Raw genomic sequence first — 24,666 nt, 5'->3', positions numbered from 1 at the left:
AGACTTTTTTTAGAGAAATGGCATGAAGTAGGGCGAAATCGAGAGAAATTAGGGCCTGGTTGCGGTGAAGACCTATTTCTATTTTCTTAGAGAAACGATATAAAGTAGGGTAAAATAACCGAGGAAAATTTGGGTCTGGTTGCAGTGAAGACTCTTTTTTCAGGGAAAGACTGTGGAAACGGGCGAATTTGGGGCCATGTAGCCCGCCTGGTATTGTTAATAATTTTTGTGGCCCACAGTACAAAGTAGGTTATTCCCCACTCCTGAATACAATAAACGTTCATTGATGGTATAGAACAGAGGTGCCAGATGGGGGCGGTGCCCAAGATAGACCCAAAAAGTTATGCATCTCATGAATGCCATTGCGCCTCAACTAACCTCACCCACTGACTCAACTAACCCTGCCTGCGGGGTTGGTTGAGTCAAACGGTGCTCTATGTTTGAGGTAATAAAAATGGCAATTAAACACCAGATAGCATTTTGATAAATGGGTAGCAGCAAGCATACTTCATTACCTTTGTTTCACTTAGAGTTTCATAGGTGTATCTACAATAGGTAAAAAAATATAAGGAAAAATCTGAAACATGACTCAACTAACCCCACCTTCCCCTAACCATTGAGCTAACGGACTAAAGGGAAGATAAACTATAAATTAAAAACCTCTTCGGATATAACCGTTTTGGGTTTTCGTAATTTATAGTTTATCTTTACGTTATATTTGTCTATGGTTTAAGAAAATTACTTTTTTACGAAAATCGCATCAGTCCGAAGTCATAAGTTTATTAAATATTGACTTGAAGAAGTGACAAAAACTCTTTTTTATTATTTCTTTTCGACGCTTTGATGATTCTGCAATTTCGTTGTGACTATTATGGCCAACTTTTGACAAAGTTGCGTTTTTAGTAATACGTTTTTTGAAGAATTTTGTCCAAACTTTTTGCAATGATAACCTACTTGTTTACCTGTATAGGCTACATTAATAATTTTTTAAATATTGCTTTAAAATTTTGTGTCAGTCTAATCTAACAGTTGTCCAGGCTTGTTTATAAACATAAACTGCAACTTATTTTTAAGCTAGTCAATATCAAAATGTGTTTTTTATCTTGGATTTTTGGCTAAGCTACAACGAGATGTTTAAGATCTCTTACACACTATTCTTTTTTTAATTTCATTCAACCCGCCGATACATCAACTCAGCTATTTCTAACTCATCCTCATCCTTGTCTCAGATTATTTTAATTTTGAAAATCCTTCTCTTTGCAACTTTCAAAGTTTAACATTTTTTGTAAACTGAAACTTGTGAGCATGTTCAAAACAGATAATGTAGAAATTTAGCCTAAACTATTTCTATCAAAAATTCACTGGATAAGCATTTTTGAGGTCAAAACATTATAGACATTCTTCTAGCAATTATCTTTCAAATTATAAACTCAGTTAAGCTTTTTTGAGTAACAAAAATACATTCAACACGAAAGATTTTTACTGTGGATATACTGTATTTTTATCGATTACGTCCATTCAATGATTTTGTACGATCTTGTACATGTAACTTACTATGTGCTTTGTAGTAAAAGTACTTTGTATGTTACTATGAAAAGTCTAATGTCAAGTTGCCTATAAATTGTAGTGCAAATTATACCAAGGAGTGCTGTCTGCTTGTTGGTGTTATGAAATTAACTACAAAAAATTGTCTGTGAGGGCATAGGCTTTTTGTTTAGTGACTTAATTTGTCTGCTTGATTTAGCAATTTGTCCTTGTTTGTAGTTTTGTTTTATTTTAAAAGATTTTATTTTGAAAATGGAAAATGCACTGCATTTTCACATACAGTAGCCTAGTCACCATCATCATCATTGTCAGCCACTGTTGTTCCACTGCCGGATGAACGCCTTCCTCATATCTTTATAATTTTGTCTGTCTTTGCACGTTTGTGTCCAGTGTTTGTCGAATTGGTAATTGCTAGTCTTAACTATTACAGTAATTTATTTGTGTTGGCGAAAACATAACCTGCTTTATAATGCATTGCAAAAAGAACAAAATATACATTTACAATTTACAATATAAGATTAATACTGCACTGTAGAAAGGTAAGCAATAAGGGCAAGCTGCAAAGTAACCATTAAAGTTCAAAGCATTTAAGTTTAGCAGCCACTTTAGACAAAACAGTAGTAGCCTACAAATTAATAGATATTCAAATGTAATATTTGTGTTTGATTAAAAATAAAGAATTGAAGATTATTTATATTCAAATGAATTCACAAATTGTTCGTATTTGAATACACTGAAATACTATTGCATTCTTATTGACCAATAAAAGCAATCATCAAAACCTCATCTTTACTAAGTAATACGCGGCAAGCATTCAATTTGTACAGTGCAAGCGAACAAAGTAGATACGTTTTTGTGAAGATGTACAGTATTTTTTGTTTCTTGATGCCATGCCCTTGACCATCACTATAATTGCAGCTATTGTTGTTGAATCATCACGAGTTCCTAAGGATTTTTTAGATGTGTACTTGACCGGTTTGAAAATGGACGAGTTTGTCCATTGGCTTTTTTAAACTGTGGTGATGACAGTCCACTACAGGGGTGCCCAAAGTGCGGGTGGCATGCGGCTCGTAGGAACAATAAAAATATGCAGCTTACTTAAATCGCTTATGATAAAGAAAACATGCAGTAGCAGGTGTTGACAGACTATCCAAGCTTTTTTAAGTTTTTGTAGTTGACACGGCATGAATTCTAAAACTTTGTCGCCCATACCGAACAAAGTCCCTTTTTTAACCTGCAAGACCAATAAGTCAAAAGAAAGCAGACAAGCTAACAAGGCCGTTGAAAGAATAATTTGGGCCCGGTAGCAATAAAATCCTCGGACCACAAATCCAAGGAATACGTGGTGGTTTCTTCAAACTCCCGAGCCCCTTGAAAACGTTACGAAACCCAAGCTTAACAAAAGAAATTGTGCTGATTTCGTTTACCGTTTGTGTAGGACGGGTTGACATCGAGCTACAAAGACAGCGTGCGTCGTCTTGACTTGTAAAGGTAAATTCTGCCGAAGTAAGATATCCAGCGCAGTCGTAGTATATGTGCATTTGTGCAGTTTGATTGCAACTAAAAAAGTTTCCAAATTGTTACAACAACGCCAGTAATGACAGTCTGAGATTTTGCATATTGCGTATCCCTCGCAGATATGCGTTGCTTTTAAAGCTTCACACGACAGACAGTTTCAGTGAAGCTAAGTGCATTATTATCCGAAACCAATTGATGTAGTGCTCAGTGCTAAAAAAATGAAGTTTTGTGCCATTCGTTTGCCGGTGCCATTCGAGGCCAGCCGTTTGTCCACTAAAGTTGAAAAATTCTTAAGTCTTACTACAGTTACACCATCAAACGTATAAGTTACAATGACGCTGGTCTATAAAAAAAACTCGTTGTTTTTCTTATCAGGTTCATCAATTGTAGCTTTAAGACAAAATTTACTTTGAAGTTTTTATTGCTAAAATGTTCTCATTGTTTGTTAATTGACATTAGCTTATTTATTTCAGTTCATAACTGCTTTGATTATTTCTAAAGATTTTCCATCTTCGAAGTTTAATCGTCCCACATTGAGTCTTGATATTCCTTGATTGACTTGGCTCTGCAAAACCTTTCTTTCACCTTCATTTTGAAACTTGGTACCGTTAGGAACTGGCCAGACCTTTGAACACAATGAATACAACAACATTTTAAACTATAAAAGTTTTTCTTTAGCCTAGGCTACTTTGCTAAAACATTTTTTTTTTTTTTTTTATTGTAAAGTACCGTAGTTTATTGAAAATTTTGCCACAATCTCAGCACAGAACTTAAAGCAGAGCATTGTATATTATTTTTATGTTTGAAAGTAACATACTTTTCACATTCCTCTGAAAGCGGTGGAGCATCTGTCGAGGCAGGCTCCAAATGAAACCTTTGAAGAGTAACGACAAGAAAAAGGAAGTATTCCATTCTTGCAATGCCTTCGCCCATGCAATATCTTGTTCCTAATTTTAAAAACATCAAAAAAGTAGCAATGCGTACAATAGCCTGCGTCAAAATGCTTATATGTATGCAAAAGTTAACGTTTTTTTTTTTAAAGTTACTAAAGATGCATCCGACTTAATTAACTATTCATTGATATCTAAGGCGTCTTTGTTCAGGTTAGCTAAATTAAGTCCAAAACATCCAATCAATCCTGAAAAAGACGATTTTATGTGTTTTGCAAAGAAAATCTGAAGTGTAGTTAAACTTGAGTGTTTTGGTGAAAGTAATAAAACCAAAAAGTTTGTCCATTATTTCATTGCACTGTAGGTTACGTAGTGGGCAAAATTCTCTCTCACGCGTAGTATATTTTCTTCTATTTTTTTGCAGGTCCTTCTTGCAAGTTTGTGTTTTCCTTTTAATTATTGCTGTGAGGCTACCTTTTAATTTGCTTTTTTAAAGGATTGGTCTGTAGTTCATGGCCAACATTCATATCTTTATAAGTTTCTCAACAAAGCTTGTAAATTTCTAGATATAAAATACTAGGTCTATCGCCTACCAAGCGAAAATGACAGGAGATATGGAGATTTTTTGAATTTTCCGTTTTCATCTAGAAGTCGATCCGGACAAAACTCTTCTGGTTTATCCCATAGTTTGGGATCAAAGTGTACAGCCCAAAAGTTTGCCATCACTTGCGTATTCTGGTCAACAGAAATAACATGCAACATGAGATAAAGTAGTTTCTATGTAAAGTTTGTTTTTGATTGTCCAGTTCTGAGTAAAGGGTGAATTTGTTCTCATACTCCATGGTACAAAAAAACATTGAAGTAAGTTTGGTGAGGTATAAAAAAGTAAACCAAAGTGATGCTAGGCCTACTTGTTTTTTATGTCTGTGAAGTGCAAGGTAAATAGTTTTTCAAAGTTGCGATTTCATTGTTTATTTCTTTTCGATACTTTTTTCACCTTTGGAACATTGTATCCCTTCAGCACCGTATCTTCGACTGTTCTGTGAACTAATCCGAGAGGACCAGGGGTTCGATACCGTAGCATTTCATGGATGAATGACTGAACGAAATAGTAAGAAAAGTTACTTGAAATGAGTTATAGAAATAATTTGAAATAAATTTTAAATAACTTGAAATATTTTCCAACTAAATCTTATTGGTAATTCCACTAAAGACGCTTTGCAAAAACCCACTCCCAGTTAAAGACTTTTTGAAAGCAATCTAGTGAAAGTTATCCAAGTTTACTAAAATGTAATAGCAAAAATAAATGCTCAACTATGTTAAACTTAAACTGGCAGTAGCCTATTTACTTTGGTGAAGTGCATCTCATCAAGATGAGACATTTTTGGTCTTGCATCGGGGCCTATCACTCGATCAATTTCCTTTTGAATCTACAAAAAAGAAATACGAGATCAACAAACTGCAAGAATATCTCCATTTTCAGAACAACTTTCATTCTAGAAGGAAAGCGATAGTAACCCAGCCTGCAAACCAGTCATTTTTACATTGATTTAACGTTTTCAAACGCTAAATCAGTGTAAGCTCTAAAGAATTGAGCTGCGACCGGAACAGTGTTTGAACAATATTAGATATGGGTGTTCAGCTATAAAAAAAAACTGAGCTTGTAAGATGGCTATCTTGTTTACCCGCTAGTAAATTTTTGTATCATGCTTGCTGAATATCACAGTGAGCTAACACACAACGCTAAGCATACAAGTTTTAGCAAATATGTTATTTTCCAAAAATTATGATATAATTGCTGTTCCAAGCATATTTTTAGTCATCACTAAAAAGTAAGCTAACGTCAATCTTAGTTTATTGCAACTGCGTTAAATTTTTATTTTATTACATCTGTCCAATTATGTTGAGCCGTTGAAAATTGCTGATTCGTACCCAATAGCGTAAACGGGGGGATCCAGGGGTACTTGTGGGTCTGAGCCCCGGAAAATATTGGGGGTCTGGAAACGTTTCAAGCTGTCTGGAAACTTGAAGAAGCTACAGATTATTCTTTGGATATTTTTCCTAAAAATTCCTTGATTTTGGGCCCAAGGAGCCCATTGGTACCGGACCTAAACTATCCTCAACGACTCTGTTTGTACCTTTTTCTGAACGCTTGGTCGATTGATGAGAAACAAAACGGTCCATTTGATGGCGGTCGCTGTTGTGTCGGTTCCAGCAACAAAAAGATCGCGAACGGTCCCTTTCAAGTCCTCATCTACGATATAAATTGTCGGTTAGGCTTTGCACTTTACATACAGTGACTACAGCCAAAGTTTACCACTGGAAATGTTCGCTACGGATTATATTCAATCAAAACGAACCTCTTACATGTTACGTAATTTGAAAAAACAAAAGGAAAAGTTTTATGGAAAAAAAATATTTTTTGAACTCTTGCAAGATTTTAAAGTTATCGAGTAGGCTAGTTGAAAAATACGTGGCAGAGCCACAGACTTTCAATATCACCTAGCTTTCTGTTTCATATATTCTAGTTGAAGAATTACTTTTCTGATAACAATAGTCAACACCAGCAACAATCACTTTGCAAATCTTGGTGAACCTATGCCAAGATTCTTCCACAAGCATACAAAAAAAGCAAAAATTAGGTTTTAAAGAGTGCTGTTAAGAAATTTAAGTACTTCCTCGATAAATTAATAAAGACAATTAGGCATAAGAACAATTTTGTTTCACAAAGTTCTGGTTGTATCATCACACCTGTAAATTGGCTATCAGGGTTGTCCTTCTGTTTTTCTATCTCCAACAAGTAAGCGTCAGTGAAATCGCGGTATTCGTACGAGTCAACAGTCTCTCTGTGCTTTTCGATGATCGGCAGCAACAAAGAGTAAAGCTGAAAAAACAAGACTTTTGTCGCTATTTTGTTGTCGTATGTCCAGAAAAGTGAGTGGTCTTTGTCTTTTATAGAGATGGTAGAAGGAATAGCTTTTTTACTGGTCCTGCTTTTACTGACGTGTGTTAGAACATTTGCTGACAATATCATGAATAAAAGAAAACTTTATAGCATAGAAATTTGTAAAGCAAGAACATGATAATACCAAGATTGCAAAACTAAATCGCTATTTTTTTTTTCAATCATTTGACAGCTTGTAGATATTGGTACAAGTAGCCTACAGGCATCTGTCCTACTGTAAGTCATCCCAGAACAAATGAACAGTATCTTAATAAAGAAAAACAATAGGCTACTGTATATGCATTAATACAGTAGGAGTAGGCTATCGGTACATGAGTTGCTGTTTTTTTGTTTTTTTTTTATAAAATTTCAGCCTGTACAGATTAAAGATATTCCTGCATTGCCAAACCTTTTCATTGATACTTTTGTAATATAGAATTTCGTTCAGTCTTCTTCGAAATGAATACAACGACCAGTGCCGGTCTTTGGGGTGTGCAAACCGTGCGATCGCACAGGGCCCGCAAATTAGGGGACCCGCAATTTGCTCAGAAAATTCAGTAATTTTGTCATTTCCAATGGAAAAATTTAACACATGAATTCAACAAAAAAATTAGCAACAAGAAAACATAGAGACTCAGCCGGTGCAACCTATTTCGTCCCCTAAATATTTCGTACCCTGAAAAGATCGAGAAAAAAAACAACATAGCCGAAGTTGCTGATCGGAGTTGCGGCAAACATTTCAAATTTCTCTCGATCTTTTCAGGGAACGAAATAGGTCGAAATTTGATTTTGTTACTCCGATTTCAGGGTACGAAATCGGGGTACGAATTTTTCAGGGGACGAAATAAGTTGCATCCAGATTCCAGACTCAACATAGCTTTATTTTCGAAAAATGCCAAAGAATGCATGATCTTATCCTTTTGCTATGCCACCGAACAGCACCATTTTACAGTAATATTCAAATTGTGAACATGTTCTCAGGATGCCCCAAGTTCAAAGTAATTTTTCAAAATTTTCTGGGAGAGGTCCCCCAGACCCCCTGCCGCTGAGTGTCGCCTTCGGCGATCACACCGTCAGGCTTCGTCTGCCGACCGTCAAACTACCCCCTCCCATTTCAAAATACCTAGCTATGCTACTGAATTAGATCATTGTCATTGGGGCCCGCAAAGCATATTCCGCACAGGCCCCGAAATACCCTAAGACCGGCATTGCAACGACGTCCTATGAACAAAACTTTTTACCAAAATATATAAAAAAAAAACTGTCTCAATACGCGTATATGCATCTCGTATGTATTGTTTTTTAGTTCAGTTCAGTGGGTTTTTTTTCCGACCATCACAGCGAAAACAATACACGGCAACATAGCAGAGGTCTAAAAAAGTAGTGTTTAAATTGGTAGTCACTTTAACATTACCCACTCGTCGAAGAGGTACGCAATCATGCGTGACATGTTCACTCGCGATTCAGCTGATTTCAGTCATGTAACTCGACACGTGATATTCTGATCGAAAAATTTTGATGCAAAGAAATTTAACTGAATGCTTTGCCACAACCACCGTTGCCTAATGGTTAGGGCAGAGGAGTAGTAATTTCGATTTCGTGGGTTCGATTCCCACCCTCTGCTAATACTATTTTTTCTTCTGCAACTGAACTGAGTGCAAGAAGGATCTGAATGACTGCAATCAATGGAGTTTGTAAGGAAAATTGTGACTAAACAAAACACAAAGCAATTTCACATTGAAAAGCAGGCGCTCTTCCACGAGTGGGTGATGTAAAAGTGCCTACCGTTTAAATTGACTTTAAACTTCAATAAAATTGTTCTTACTTTATCTGTTGCATCCTTGAGGGAATTGGCTACACCACGAAAAGGTGGAATGGGTTGCAAATAAGGAGCAAAGACGAGAAGCTGTTAGCAAGACAAACCGTTTGTGATACTAATACATACACCAATTTCAAGCTAATAAACTTTTTGTAGAAAAATCCCAAGGTATCTTTATTTCCATAAAATACAAGTTGCAGGATAGTCTGGTTCGCGCAATCCGAAATCTGATGGCATCAATAGTCTGATGGCCTGCGATACCTTTTTGCAACAGCTCAGTTCGTTAGGCGCTTCACTTTTCAAACAAAGAAACTACATGATCAAGCGGCACTGATTCGACACTCAGGGGTGTGCGATTGAGCAAAGCATTTCAAGGTCTCCATCGTGCCGCACCTAATGAATGGAATAATTTACAGACAACAATACTTCAACAATGGGAAACTGCACTCTGTCAAGCTCGATGACCGGGTCTGCGTTAGTGGTTCAAAGCCTCTACAACAGGGCTGCTCAACTAATGTTAGCAAAGGTCCATTTTGACAAGTTGAGTATTTTCGCGGTCCGGTGAATATTTCATATGCAACGACAAAAATTAAACAACTAGTACGAGCACCGAAACACTTTTCAGGTAGTATGTAACACGACTTGGATTTTTGTCTGACACAAACAAATAAAATAGGAAAAAATGTATTGTATTTCTTTGTACTGTAGCTGTGTGATCGCACATCAGGGAAGACGGTAAAGCGTTGGGGAGTCTGGGGGCAAAGCCCCCAGCTCCTTGGATAATCACAAAAAAATGCTTTTTCCTAATGGGAATCTGTTTAAAGAGGCCCTAAAATGTGGCAATAAAGTTATTCTTCCAGAAGCCCGAGGTCCACCTTCAACACCCAGAAGGTCCGGATTCGGACCGCGGTCGGCCAGTTAGAACATAGAACAATAGAACCTAAGTCTTTGAAGTTCTCTAGTAGTAAACTTAGTTTACTACTAGAGAACTAGTTAGTAGTTCCTAAAACTAGAACCTAAGTCTTACAAATATCGACCTCAGCATACTAAGCCAGGAAAGATAAACCTTGTATTCAAGAAGGAACCAGGATTGTTCTAAATTTTAAATCTAACTGGTAGTTACGTTCTGTGTTTTCACACTTGAAGCTCGTTGTCTTTTATCCAGTTTTTAAATATGTTTCCGCATTGGTAAATTATGTTGAAACCACCGAGGAGTGCAATCCATGGACAGTCTAAAAGCAAATGATCAACAGTTTGCCTGCTTTCTTTGCAATTTTGACAGATTGGTGTGTTTTGATAGCCCCATCGATAAGAGTGGTAGCAGTTCGGGCATGACGGGATAAAGTTCTATTATAACTGACCTATTCCCAGAGATGGGCGTGATCTTGATCTTGAAGATCACTTTTTTTTGGTGATCTTGATCTAAGATCACTTTTTTTTGTGTGATCTTGATCTTGAAGAACAATAAGATCAAGATCACTTTAAAATTGAAGTTTACTTACTAGATAGAGGCATTTTTTTAGAACTCGTACTGTACAAAGTAATTAGTGGCAACTACTACCATTAAGCCACTGTTTTATGTGTCCAACAAAAGACGGTTTAAAGTCTCCATCTGATCTGGTCAGTGTTGCCATTTCAAATTTGAAAAAGTTTTTTGTGTTGGTCATAATAAAGAAGTCATCTTCCGTGTACTACTTTATGTTGACGTATAATAAATATGATTTAACTTTGTTCACAATTTCCATGTGTGAATTTTAAAGAAATGTTTGCTTTCTTTGATCCAGTTTTAGATGTTTCAAAAGTCTAGAATGGCGGTGTTAAAAAATTTAGAATCCAGCCGATTTTAGTCATGTAAAGTGGTTTATTGCAGCAAATCAACCAGACCAAGACTTGTTTAGGGTCTGAGTATGAAGCGGTTTGTCTGACCGCAAACCTCTCAACTTTTTTGATAGCAGACAACAGTATCAACGTTGCCAGGTGGATAAATGGTGCAATAAACTTTAACATACTACAGTGAAAGTTAAGAGTTTGATCGTTTGAATCTACACTGTGAAGAAAGTTAAGAGTACTTAGTAACACGTATAAAAACTCCCACATGATTCAGACAAAAGTTTGGTAAAAAATGATGCAGTTCAAAGATTATTTTTATTTATTTATTATAAATAAAAAGTATAAAACTAATTGCAAATTTTGCGACTTTTTTAGTACTGCTGTAATTAACCTCGGCCTTGAGTGTGACGTTGCGATTCTACGCAAACTACGTCAACAATTGATAGGCCTAATAGCAACAGTCACTAACTTAGTACAATTTTTAGGCCAGCGATCGAGTAGTTAAAAGTAAAAGTTAGCAATACCAATTATATACCTTTACCCAGGTTGCTTATAGTAATTATTTTTTGCAACATCATTGATCAAAAACTTCATTTTTTTCAAGTAGCCTACACAAAAAGTGATCTTGAAAGTGATCTTGATCTTCAAGGTCACATAGTTTGGTGATCTTGATCTTCAAGATCACCTATTCTTGGTGATCTTGATCTTCAAGATCACCAATACTGGTGATCTTGCCCATCTCTGCCTATTCCTTTCTGTTGCATGTCGAGAAACCTGGGAGGGATAACGTTAAAATCGTCGATAATGTCTGCACCCATGGTCGATTTTTTGTCCAATATTCTTTCCATTCATGATGTAGAATTAGATCATAGCTCTTGATTGTTTGGTTGTAAAACGGAAGACGTAATTTTAGTCGGTGGGTGTTTTTTTAAATTACATTTTGTAATGGTGAGTTTTTCCAAGGATTTCCAGCTTCTTGAAGTCCTTGATTTAGTTTGACCGTGATTTCTCTTCTCAGATGTGGATTTCATATAAGCTTTAGCGTTATGCCGGAGTTGGGTCAATCTTAGTCTGGTAGGTCATATGTAGTCAAATCAAGTAAGAGAATTCCATGAACTTGTTTGTTCTGACAGATTCCTCGGTGCTCGCAAGCCTCCACATATGACGACTACGTGTCGACCTATAGGTCGTGGAGGAAATCCTTCTAAAGTGTTGCCACCGTGCCAAATTTTAAACTAATAATCCTGTTTTGGTATCAAGCACGTTATAACGTCCGCGTTTTGTCGCTTCTACCTTTTTCTAGACCTCTGCAATGTTTGGCATATATTGTTTTTCGTTGTGATAGTCAGAAATAAATACAAACTAAACTGTCTGGATATTGACATTGCTGCTATCGCCGAAGCCTGTTTCTTAGATGAAAGATTATACTAACCCAGTGGTTCCCAACTCGTTTTTAAGGCGACCTATTTAAAAAAAAAAATTCAGTTTGGTAAAATCTTGCGACCCAAGCAATTTGTCGTAATATTTTAAAAGCCATACAAGATTGTGTTGCAAACAAACAGCACTACAAAAGCATTAATTTTTTCCGAAAGTAATATCTTTATCAAATCACTAATGAGATAGCTGTGCTGGCTTGCTGTCAGTGAGTTTTTGAAATCGAGGCGTTATTTTGCTTAGGCATAGCCGCATGTCGGCTTTAACTTCCAACCGGTTTCGCTGTTCAGTTTTCAATACACACATGGCGCTAAATCCAGTCTCACAAAGCCAAGTTGTTGCAAATGGAATCTGTTTTTGAATCACTAATTGTGAAACTGTGGGATACAGTTTGTACATGGAAGCCCAAAAGGGGATGTTTGCAGAATCTTTGGGGTATTTGTCTTTGAAGGACGCAAAAGAAATACGGTTTGCTACTTCTGTCGTTATGTCAATAAACTGTTCTGCAACATGGATGGAAAGTTGAGGCATATCTTTTCCAACAAATGGATCAATTATCCAATCATTTTGGTTATTAAGTGTTAGAGATTCTCCATACTAGTGCACAAACTTTTTGGCAAACTGTTTCAGGTGTCTAATTATCGTTTGCTTAATATCAACTGTTACGGCCAATCTCTGTACAAATCAAACGTCATATAAAACCGTTCAAGTCTACTGAATATTACGTCATGGAACTTGCTAGAAAATGTGCCAAAATTGCACCATCGTTCATAGACTTGTGTCAAACTTGTTTGGACTTGTTTGGGCCTGTTTAAACAGGAAATATTACATCAGCTTTAAACACCTGTTGGAATGACTTCATATAATTGTCTTTCATTTATTGCGTCACAGTTACTTTCTACGTGAATTTGAGATATTGATATCTATTCTGGTCATTCGTAAAATGATTGTTTGAAAGTTGGCCGCACATTTAACTGTTGGCTTAGTGCTTGCTAGCTGGACAAAAGTTCCGTCTTTTATCCAAGTAATCTGTTCTGTAGTGACAGTTTTCAGTGGTGTACGCGTTGCACCCCCTCGTTTTCGGTAGCCGTGGGCTAATTTTTACAGAAATACACTTTTTGAAAAGAAGTTCAAGTGTGTGTTTCTTCGGTCATTATATGCAGACGAAAGGATCCGGGAACTTTAAGTTACAATTTTCCCACGAAGAAATTATGGTTTACCGCTGTGACCATAAAAAATAAAAGACGATTCTCTGGCTAGTGTTTGTACGGAAGCACAGGCAGCATAAAAAATAAAAGACGAAGTTGTTGGTTGGTAGGCTACAAAAGCAAAGAAATAATAAAAGAAGATCTTGTTGGTTGGTAGTCTAAAGAAGCAAAGAAAATTAAAGACATTTCTTCTCGGTAGGCAACTGAAGAACTTTAAGCTAAAAAGTAAAGACATTTCTTCTCAGTTTGGTACAGAAGAAAAAATAACTTTGACATTCATTGGCAAGAAAGAAGATTAAAGGCAATCCATCTGTGCTTGAAGATTCAAGTGGAAGAATCCAAGCAAGTTTTGTGGACGTTTGGACTTCACATACTCGTACAGCTACGGTATCGTGCATTTAAATTCTTTTTTGTATTTTTACGGTCTTTGCAGTTAAGTTTTTTATAACTACTGTAATTTTGTGTAACTTAATTTTTTAATTGTTAAATTTAGCCCTAACATTTAATATGTCTACACTCGGTGGTGACAGGGACTCGACCGCCGTCGACTCGACTGAGTTTAAGCCTGATGATGTTCTTTGCGGTCGGGCAGGCCATTCTGGGGAGGGACCCATTAACGATGAGGCTAAGTCAGTTCGAGAGGCCCGGCATCTTAGACGGGATATTTTGACTCAAATTGGGAAACTTTCTGTAGCCCTAGGTTCTTTGAGTGATAAGCAGGAACTGTTAATTTTTAGATCTAAGTTATCTACTTTAGAAGAGGAATTACGGCATTTCCATGCTCTTTTGAGTAAAATTGTTAACTCTGCAATCTTGGCAGAACTTCGTGATAGGGTAGATCCCGAATTTAACTCGTTAAAAAATAACTTCGAACAAAAAGAAAGTGAGTTGTCAGATAGGTTGGATGCTGACATACATCCTGAGGATAGCGCCTCAAGTGTAAGCACTAGGATGTCTGAGAGCTCGTCACGGATAGTTGCACAAATTAACCTACAGTTAAGACGAGAGGAGCTCCAGATCCAAGCTGAGGCCGAAGCAAGAGCTGCTGAGGCCATCGCAAGAGCTGAAGCCATACGAGCTGAGGCTGCCGCACGAGCAGAGGCTGCCGCAAGAGCTGAGGCCATACGAGCTGAGGCCATACGAGCTGAGGCTGCCGCGAGAGCTGAGGCCGACGCGAGAGCTGCTGAGGCCGAAGCGAGAGCTGCTGAGGCCGCCGCGAGAGCCGAAGCTAGAGCTGCTGAGTTCGCACTCAAAGACGCTCAGTTGAGGGCCGAACAACGTAAAGAGGTAGTTTTAGCTGAATATCGTTCTGAGTTGGGCTCCCGGCGTAGCTCTAGGAAGGGCTCTTCTAGGCATTCCAGAAGTGAACATCAATCACAGTTTAATTTACCTAACCTTTTCCACACGCCTGTTCAATCCGTAAGTGGACCTGTACAATCCACATGTTTTCCAGCTGTTTCAGGAGGTCTCGGGGCCGCGGCTAAGGATCTTCCGAAGGCTGTAGAGCCAAGGTCTGCAAATTACAACCAAACTCCTCCCCCAGAGCGTACAGGTCACGGGGCCGCCATTAGCAGTAATGCTTTGCCCCCTTCACAGTTTTCAGCGCCGCTAGTTGCTGATCGCCCAGCTACACGTAATTTGGGTGGTTGTGAGAGGCGTATCGTGTCTCCTGATTTTAACGTATGTGAGGATCGTGATCGGGCTGTGCATGTGACTGAGCCCACTCAGCCCATTAAGGGATATAGCTTGTCTTCTCCCGCTAAATCAAGTTCTCAACAGCAGGATTGCTTTTTTGAATACCAAAATAGTAGGACGTTCTTCGATAAGGCGGCCTTGATTGGTTACGATGGTAATAATATGCCATTTGTCTTCTTTAAAAATCGTGTTATGGCCTTGATGGCAGCTTCGCCCTTTAAGGGAACTCGTTTGACTTTGTTGCAAGCAGCTTGTGTTAGAACAGCTGCACAAACGATTGCTAATTTGGTTTCTGACACTCCTGGCTTGTCAGAGGAAGACAGGATAGAAATGTCGTTAGCTCGCTTGTCCCAACGTTTTGGGGTTCGTGGAGGTCTTTTCGCAGAACCAGAAATTAGAAAGTATCGCTATGGTAGCAAATTGACTTCTATCTCTTCCAGTGATTTGAAAGAGTTTAAAGATGAATTGTCGCAGTGTTTGCTTTACGCGAAAGCTTATGGTCAGCGTGATAAATTAGAAGGACGTTTTGTTTTGGATTTGGCTAAGCGACTCCCGTTTGACGCTAAGCAGCGTTATCTTGACTTTTTAGGTGATCAGTATGGTAGCACTGAGGAACCTACTTTTCAGAGTTTGTTTGATTTTGTAGTACGGGAGGAAACGCGCAAGTCGACTGATTTTAGCATTATGCTAATGGGCGATTCTGGTGAGTCGCAGCATTTTAAAAAGTTTGGCAAAGGAAAATTACCTTCATGTCCGGTTAGGCAGACGTCGGTAAAACCCCATGATAATGTGATTTCAGGGAGTTCGCAGTACTCGACTGCTGTTGGCGCACCGCGCGGCGGTGTGGCCAGACGTAGTGACATACCGGCATGTTTTTGTTGTTCGTCACGTGGTCAAGTTGAATATCATTTTTTGTCTAATTGTAAAGAATTTTTGCGCTTGACACCTAAAGATCGGAGAGATGTCATTGTGAAAGCTGGCAAATGCTTGAATTGTTTGCGCCAGCATATGGTTAGAGACTGTAATCATGCAAATAACTGTCGTAAGTGTGGACCTACCAACGATAGGAAACACTATTTTCTTCTGCATGATTTTTATGTGACGTCACGTGATTCTCTGGATTCGTTCGGTAAAGATGATGCTGGTGCCAGAGTTCCTGTGCGTAATGTTAAGATTGGAAATGTTAAAGCAGCCTTTAACCGCGTTACTGCTGCTCGTGTTTTGACTCCAATGACTGGCAAATCGAAGTTGGTGTATTGTCAGCATGATCCTGGTTCGCAGTTGACCTTTGTTTCGAGTGACTTGGTGTGCGAACTTGGTCTTAAACCGTATGATAAAGCGTCGTTTAAAATAGATACTCTGGCTGGTCAGAAACCTACTTGTGCTGACCTTGTTAAACTCAACATCCAGTCGTTAGAGACTGATGAACTGTTTTGTGATATAACCTCGGTGGTTAACCCAGCTTGGGCTGACGATGTTAAAACTTTACCTCATAAACAAGATTTAAGTGGTTTCCGTCATTTTCATGACGTGAATATGTTTCATTTGAATGATTGTAGTACTGTAGATGTACTGATTGGCAATGACAACGCTTATTTGATGTGGGCAAAAGAAGAACGTGTTGGTGAAAATCGCAGTGAACCGCATGCTTTACTCACTCCTCTCGGTTGGTTGGCTTGTGGTGGTAAGTCACCCTTAGTTGAAAGCGTTGCTAAAGTGTGCAGAGTGCAGACGTCTTCAGAGTCGGATGTCATCTCTGGCTTTCAGCGTAAAATTGAGTCTCGTGATATGGAAATAGCAGACCTGAATAAAGTCATTCAGGATTTGACTTTGCAAAATGAAACCTGTGAATTGTCTCGCAATGATATTTTGGCTAGAGAACTTGTCGAACCGAATATTGAGTTGAAAGATGGTCGATTTGAGATACCTGTTCCGTTGAAGGAAGATATTGATCTACCTAACAATTTTGTGTTGGCGTCAGATAGAGCTGCTGCTTTAAGAAAGAAAGCTTTAAAACAACCTGAACTTCGTGATTTCCTTACTGACACCATGAAAGATCTTAAATCTAATGGCTATATTGAGCGCGCGGGTGAAGCAGGAAATGTCAAGGGATTTGAATGGTATTTACCATACTTTGTGACGTCACAATTAAAAAAGCGCATTGTTTACGATGGCAAGTCTGAATTTCGAGGAACTTGTGTTAATGATGTAATGTCTTCTTGTCCTGAATTGTCTGACTTGTTAAACCCTCTGGCAGATGTCTTGGCTAGATTTCGGCTTGAAAGATTTGGTTTCATGGCTGATGTGACCAAATACTTTTTTCACATTTTGGACTCTTCAATTCGTAAGCCCAATTTTATTGAACTGCTTACGTACACAGGCAGTGCCGTTCGGATCGTGAACGAACGCCCTTTGGTACCTTTGAGTGACGACCCTAGGGATTTTACTGTCATCACCCCTGCCTCACTTTTGACCCCATACTTAGACCCATACTGTGCTGTTGGGCAACCACATGATCGTGACCAATTAAGAAGGGATTATCGGTTCAATTTGTCACTTTCTCAGCAGTTTTGGAATAAATGGATCGATTTTTACTTGCCAGGTCTTCAGGGCCGGAAAAAATGGCTAAAAATGGCCGAGAATTTGGAGCCTGGTCAACTTGTAGTGGTAGGTTCTCTCCAAGACATTGGTAAACGTGGGAAGTATCAACTTGGGAGGGTGCATGAGGTAGTTCCACAAATTAGGAAAGGGAAGCCTGTGGTTCGTAGAGCCAAAGTTGCCGTCTGCAACTATGATGAGAGTACGGGGAAAGTGAAAGTAGACTACGTGTTGAGGGATATTTCGTGCCTCGCCCCCGTAAAGAACACCTAAGTGTTATGGTTTGAGCCTGGTTTTGTCTGCGGTGGCCGACCCTTGTCTGAGCCCAGAACAGTCGGTTATTATCGCAACCATGGTATATAGCGTCATTTTTTGCGTGTACCTAATACCTATGGTACCAATTTCATGTATCGTCGTGTATTATTCCGTATTGTTGTTCATTCTTTGCATGCCCTTTGTATTTACGTATTAACTTAAACGTGAGTGATTCAAACAATTTGTGTATCATGTGTTTTTATTCATTGGCTCACGATTGTCCTTCAATTCTTTTTTAGTTATGCCATGTTAGACTGTCATAACTAGGGGCCGCTATGTTACGGCCAATCTCTGTACAAATCAAACGTCATATAAAACCGTTCAAGTCTACTGAATATTACGTCATGGAACTTGCTAGAAAATGTGCCAAAATTGCACCATCGTTCATAGACTTGTGTCAAACTTGTTTGGACTTGTTTGGGCCTGTTTAAACAGGAAATATTACATCAGCTTTAAACACCTGTTGGAATGACTTCATATAATTGTCTTTCATTTATTGCGTCACAGTTACTTTCTACGTGAATTTGAGATATTGATATCTATTCTGGTCATTCGTAAAATGATTGTTTGAAAGTTGGCCGCACATTTAACTGTTGGCTTAGTGCTTGCTAGCTGGACAAAGGTTCCGTCTTTTATCCAAGTAATTTGTATTGTAGTGACAGTTTTTAGGTGTACGGCGTTGCACCAGTCATTTCGATAGCCTCGGGCTAATTTTACTGGAATACACTTTTGAATAGACGTTTCGAAAGTGTGTTTATTTTTGGGTCATTGCATGCAGACGAACGGATTTGGGAATCTTACGTTACAATTTTCCCACGAAGAGATTATGGTTTACCGCTGTGACCATCAACATTGCCACAGATGTATTGCGTTAGCTGAGGAAATATATCGTACTCATCTCTGGTGACATAATTTTTCCAGAATATGAGTTTTTTGTGTTAAGCAGATACTTTTGCGGCGCGTTTAATCCCCATAAAACCGTTGCCTTGCATAGATAAATTTAGAAAATTCACAGAGTCAAATGTATCGGCAAGGTAAGCAACTTTTGCCTTGAAATCTTCTTGCAAAAACTTCTCGGCTAATCTCACACAGTTCTGTTGCCTCAGGAAGATGGCAATCTCCTCTCACAAATTACAAACTCGCTTCAGGACACGACCTCGTGACAACTATCGCACTTCTGTGTGCAACAGCAATGCTTGATAATAATCAGAATCCACAAAGACGAAAACAAACGCCGATTTAGTGGACTTGCTTTGATGAAGTTTACACACTTCACATCATTCAACACTTCGTGCAGCTTTTGAGACGGCTTTTTTGCAGCAAAGGCCTCTCTGTGGAGAAAGCAATAAGTCCATACAGCACTTGGGGCATTGTCTTTGATACGTTTTACCACACCAGACTATGCGTGGTCCAACGTGTGGAAAACTTTGTCATAGTTTGTCCGACCATGGCCACCTGGAGATGCGGCCTGATTTGTCACATTTGCCGATTTTGATTACAGCTACTGCTAGTGCTTGACAAAAAACTTTTTTGTTGCCTTGGAGAAGCAGTAGCAAATGAGAAAAAGTAAGTTGAAAAACGCAAAATCAGAGTGTTATTGAAAATTAACAGTCTGACTAAAATTTACAAAATCCAATTTTCTTTGTTTTTCAACATGTGAGGATGTTAAAACCTATTGTGTCATCTAGAAAAAAGAATAAAGAAAGCGTAAAAATCTAATTTTTAGAAAAAATTATTTAAACATTTGCCCATAAAGTTAGAAAAACCTGGAAACTTCTGCAAAATGTGACAAATCAGGCTGTATCTTTAGGTGGCCATGGTCCGACATAGCGTTCGTGACATATAGTGCACGTTACAATATAGGCTATATCCAGAGGTGGGCAGTAGCGCGCTACTGTTGTAGCGCCGCTACTAGCGGCGGTACTATTTTGGTAAAAGTAGCGGTAGCGGCGCTACTTTTTAGTTGGAGTAGCGGCTGCAGTAGCGGCGCTATTTTTTCCAAAGTAGCGGTAGCGGGAGTTGCGCTACTTTTTTTCAGTCGCACTTCGCTACCCGCTACTTTTTAATTTAAAGTAAAAAAAATACTCGTTTTTTTCGCAACACTGGCGTGGTCAAGCAGTTATATTAAGTTATAGGCTATAGCCTATAATCCTATATGATCGGTTTGGTTGCAAAGTTTCGGTCTTTTGGGAATCAAAAGAATTTTTCTGGTGTGGAGCTGCGATCGAGGTATGAAATCGATAATGTTCATTTTAATAATAGCCGAAGTAAAGTTGTATATGTTTTATATAGAATATAGGCTACAGTAGACTACATGCAGTAAGCATTGCCTCATCAGTCATCACCTATGTTAGATGTCCAAAAATAAGGTTTTATCGCGTTGGTTAAATTAAACTGTTGACAAATGGTTACCGTAGCTAAAATACTTGTTGCTGATAAAAATTTCTTACACGATAGTTTTTGTTAAAAGAAATCGTTACAGGGCAATTTTGTGTGATTTGTTTTGCTTACAACTTTGAAGTTAGGCTACAACATAGTTTGTCTTATTTCTAAACAGCTCATTTATTTCTAGCTGACGTCAACTTCTTCGGCGAATATCTGCGTGTGATGAAGCCTATCTGCCAGACTTTAGACATTCTCCAGGGCGAGTCCAAGGCGTATTACGGAGTCTTGCTTCCAACCATTACAATTTGCGCGAAGAAGTTGACCGAGATCAGTGATCTTATGTGCTGTGAGAAGTTGAGAATGAAAGTCCTTGAAGGGGTGAAGAAACGATTCGACAAGTGCTTCAACGACGTGAAATGTGTTATGGCATCATGTCTTCATTCGGGCATCTGCGAGCAACTCCCAGCTTCAGGAACGGTCATGTCGCGTCGAAATCTCTCCTCAATTTCTTGAGGTGGGATTTCGCAACGACGGTCACTGTTTTTGCCTTCAACGATCCGGCGGACCGTTCCCTTCGCGTCCCGCGAGAAGGAGGCTCGCAACCCCACGCCCTTACGATATCGGGCTCCGTTCCCGCACAAACCCCCGCCGCCCGACCGAGGAGAACCCCCGTTCGAACGACGGCGAGCCGCGCGAGCCCGGGCGCCACGATTGAAGCGTGGTTTGCGAGGACATGTCCTCTTGAGCGGCGAAGTGCCAGCGGTCCACTCTTCCAATTCAATGCAGAACTGGTCGAAATTTATGCCACCCGCTAAAGTAAGGTTCACTAAACTGCAAAGAGCCCGCCTGGAGCTCTTCGTCTTACTTTCCCTGACCGGTTCAACAGGGTCTTGGATGGATCGTTGAGTGTTGGGTGTGATGGACATCCCTGGGGTAGTCTGTGGGAGTCCGGGGTCATGCGTGGCTTGGTTGCATGCCATGGTGTCGCTTCGGGGTCGAGTCAAGGTTTGGGAAGAGATAGTTGAATGGAATTCATTGTTGGTGGTTTGGGTAGGTGGGGTAAAGGGTTGGGTATCGGCAGACAACTTCGAGGTACAAGATGTATAGGACAGATGGAAACAGGATTAAAAGATAAGAAGGATTGAGATGGGCAGTGTTAGAGAGACTTGGAAGAAGAGGTCTACATGGGCGGCTTGGAAGAGCTGATTAAGTCTCCAGCTTCAGCTCCGGTGGTAGCCATCCGAGGCAGAGAAGATGGGCGCGAGGCCGGCTTGGATAAACCGAGCGAGTCCACTGCCACGGCTCCGGTGGAGGTCGGCTTGCGCAGAGGTGCATATAGAAAAGGATTCGCACTGACAATAGGGCCGTAACCGTCCGTGGTTGGGCTATCAGGCGAGGAAGTGGAGGAAGAGGAAAGAGATTTGCTGTTCGACGAATCGGAAGAGTCCCCACTTTCCGACCCATGTCCGGCCGAAGACAGATGAGAAAGAAACAACACATCTAGATCAGGCAAGCTGTCAGCATCAGCTAGGCTGAGCGAAGTCTTGCCTGGATGGGTTAGAACAGTAGGCTACGGAAAAGTTCAGGCATAAACTCAGGTGGGGGGGGCAAAGTGGAAGTGCTATCCAGGCCTTGGCACCAGAAGACTTGAGAGCGGATGAAGGGCCCCATCCAGCTTGTAAGCTTGAGGGAGAACACGGAAGCACCTGCTACAGGTGATCAGGAACTCGGCGCGCGAACCATGGAATGCTCGCATATGGTCCTGGTACGCCTGCACATCTCGGTAAGGTCGAGATGCCCTCCTGCAAGTGGAGAAAGGACAGAGAAGGGGGAATAGATTGGGGAGGGTGAGGCGAATAGGGCAGACGGACTGCAGTCTATTCGACCTCAGGTATAGTGGAGCTGACTCGTGGCATGTGACAGGTAAGCCACTGTGTGGTGTGGGATCACGGATCGGACACTCGTCGCCATGACGAAGCAACGAGTTCGTGAAAGCAACAGAGTCTACCGGTGAGGCTTCACCACCTGGGTTGAGTGGGACTGAGTGCCCACTCACAGGAACCTGCTTCCTCGTCGGCCAGCCTAAACTAGTGGACTCAGCAGACGGGGAGGTAAAATCAACACCGGCCAGGTTATCTTGAAAAGTCTTTGAACCTGTGCGACTTAAAAGGCGTGACATATTCAGTAGAAAATGTATAAATATAATATATAAAAAGTTGGTTAAGTTTAAGATGTTTCGGAGTTTACAGCGACAGCTCAAAGTTTAGAAATTGAAAGTAACGGATTACAAAAACAAAGAACTACTGGCGGATTACAAGAGGGTTGAATCAGAGGTTACTACTTAAAATTTGATAATTATTATTTTTTTTACATAGACTGAACGTTACTAAATGCAATTAGGCTTTGAATATCAGTTAATTATGGTACTGCAAATAAGTTTGATGAGCTAGGAGGTTAAAAAATGCTTTGAGAACAATTGATTAAAAAGTCAATTGTGACGTTACTGCTGAAAACTTAAACCAACAAATAGGGTGACACACCAAATCAGAAGAATCGGTTTATTTAAATACAGAGCTTTCGCCACACAAGTGTGGCTTCATAAGTTTATACTGATGAAGCCACACTTGTGTGGCGAAAGCTCTGTATTTAAATAAACCGATTCTTCTGATTTGGTGTGATATTGTTTACTTTATTTAAAATGTTTTGTCACACCGTGCATCCCAGTGGATCATCAGTTGAATTATAGGAAAATTTGATGAAAAGTTTAGGAACGAAGTTTTGTTTTTGAAATAGGGTGACCCTTTGATTTGAAATACGATTAATTAGGAGCGATATAAATAATTGTGCAAAAGACTTTAAAGATAAAGAAAGGGTTATTGTTCAATTTATACGGTATAAAATTTTAACAAGGTAAGGTTATGGTTCAAGTGAACACTTCAAGGAGAAAGGAAGTTATGGAAGATGCGTGTTTCAGATGCAAGAAAACAAAGTTTGAATGGATTTGGTAGACAACTGGAACTGGCAACACTAGATTACCAATGCAGGAGTTTGAATGCCGAAATTTCGAAAATTAACTGAACAAGGGGGTTTGATTTGGGTAAAAAAGAAAGATTTTCGGATGGATTTATTATTGCTATAGAGGCACAAGTCTACGAACTAATTAATTTAAGTAGCAAGATACTAACTGATTAGAACTATGGTTAAAAATGAAACAACAAGACGAAACAGAAAAATAGGCTAGGAATTAATTTAAAACTTGACAAAGCTGAATTTAGGTTGAACAATTAACATATAGCAATTAGTATACAATTAACACGACATAAATAATTACAGTTTTATATGATTCCTTTCTTGTGAAAAAAAATTTTTTTTTCCTTTTCTTCTGAAATCTTGTTCTTCGGGGAAAAAGATAGGGATACCAAGCCCGGGCTAGAATTGCGGATCCCAGGGCTTGATTGGGGTGGAAATAGTTAACTAGGATAGGGGTGGGGATCAAAAAGGGGGGTTTTCAGAACGACTTACTTTTTCTTTAAATTTTTTCTTCTTTTTTTTTGACAGAGATTTGGAACTAAGCATCCAGTAATTCGCAGTCGCACGACAGAACGGTGATCTGATTCTAACTTTATGCTTTCTTTGTAGCCTTTTCTTTATTTATTTCAGCACTTCCGCAATAACAACTAATTTGTAGCCTTTCAACGGTGATTTGGAACTAAGCACATCCAGTAATTCGCAGTCGCACGACAGAACGGTGATCTGATTCTAACTTTATGCTTTTTTTTGTAGGGTAGCCTTTTCTTTATTTATTTCTAGCCATATAGGGGAGACTGGGGCAATTTGCGCAACGGGGCAAGTCCCCGTTTGAAAGGAAATAAAGAGCGTAATGAATCTTTAACGCCATTATTATATTTTACCTATAATGCCTTTGAAGCACGTGAATTGCAGTTATCAGTTTTTTGGGCAGATATAGTGTTTCGATCCACACTCTCCCTCCACAGGTACCTCGACTCCCCAGCCTGGCCCTCGCGACCTAAGCTGGTGGACTTAACCCTCCGGGTGCATCGTCACCCCTAAATCACGCCGCGGGGTGTGGCAGGCCGGTTTACTAAAGTCTTCGACCTGGCTATGTTTGTTTGTACTCTCTCACCGTGTCAATCTTTTGTACCGTGAGCTACTGATGCGAATAAAACTCAACACTTGATGATGAACTGTTTTATTTCGATCAACGACGCACGAGTACAAAATAATTGACACGGCGAGAAGAACACAATAAACATAGCCAGGTCAGAGACTTTAAAGAACCGGCCTGCCACGCCCCGTGGAAGCGGGAAGCGGCGTGATTATGGGGTGGCGATGCACCCGGAAGGGAAGTCCACCAGCTTTGGTCGCGGGGGCCAGGCTGGGGAGTCTAGGTACCTGTGGAAAGAAAGTGTAGATCGAGAATTTTGTGCGACTCGTCCGCAAAAGTTAGAATGGCGGAACGGGCCA

General features: G+C 39.6%; 1 protein-coding gene across 1 annotated transcript in view; it reads right to left on the bottom strand.

The window, feature by feature from the left end:
* Nucleotides 1–3,320: 3,320 nt before the first annotated feature.
* The window catches only part of LOC145769137 (cytochrome P450 2C31-like), a 40,695-nt gene continuing 19,349 nt past the window's right edge, over nt 3,321–24,666 (bottom strand). The window contains exons 2-9 of the mRNA XM_082580730.1: nt 8,723–8,803; nt 6,705–6,837; nt 6,092–6,207; nt 5,303–5,383; nt 4,951–5,052; nt 4,547–4,688; nt 3,881–4,010; nt 3,321–3,688 (exon numbers count right to left, since the gene is read on the bottom strand). Coding sequence (XP_082436856.1) covers nt 3,583–3,688; nt 3,881–4,010; nt 4,547–4,688; nt 4,951–5,052; nt 5,303–5,383; nt 6,092–6,207; nt 6,705–6,837; nt 8,723–8,803 — 891 coding nt within the window. The 3' untranslated portion in view covers nt 3,321–3,582. The remainder of the gene's footprint in view (nt 3,689–3,880; nt 4,011–4,546; nt 4,689–4,950; nt 5,053–5,302; nt 5,384–6,091; nt 6,208–6,704; nt 6,838–8,722; nt 8,804–24,666) is intronic.

The sequence above is a fragment of the Aplidium turbinatum genome, chromosome 4 (assembly GCF_918807975.1).
Source record: "Aplidium turbinatum chromosome 4, kaAplTurb1.1, whole genome shotgun sequence".
Taxonomy (NCBI): domain Eukaryota; kingdom Metazoa; phylum Chordata; class Ascidiacea; order Aplousobranchia; family Polyclinidae; genus Aplidium; species Aplidium turbinatum.
Note: the sequence above shows the minus strand (reverse complement) of the source record. Positions and strands in the feature narration are given on the sequence as shown.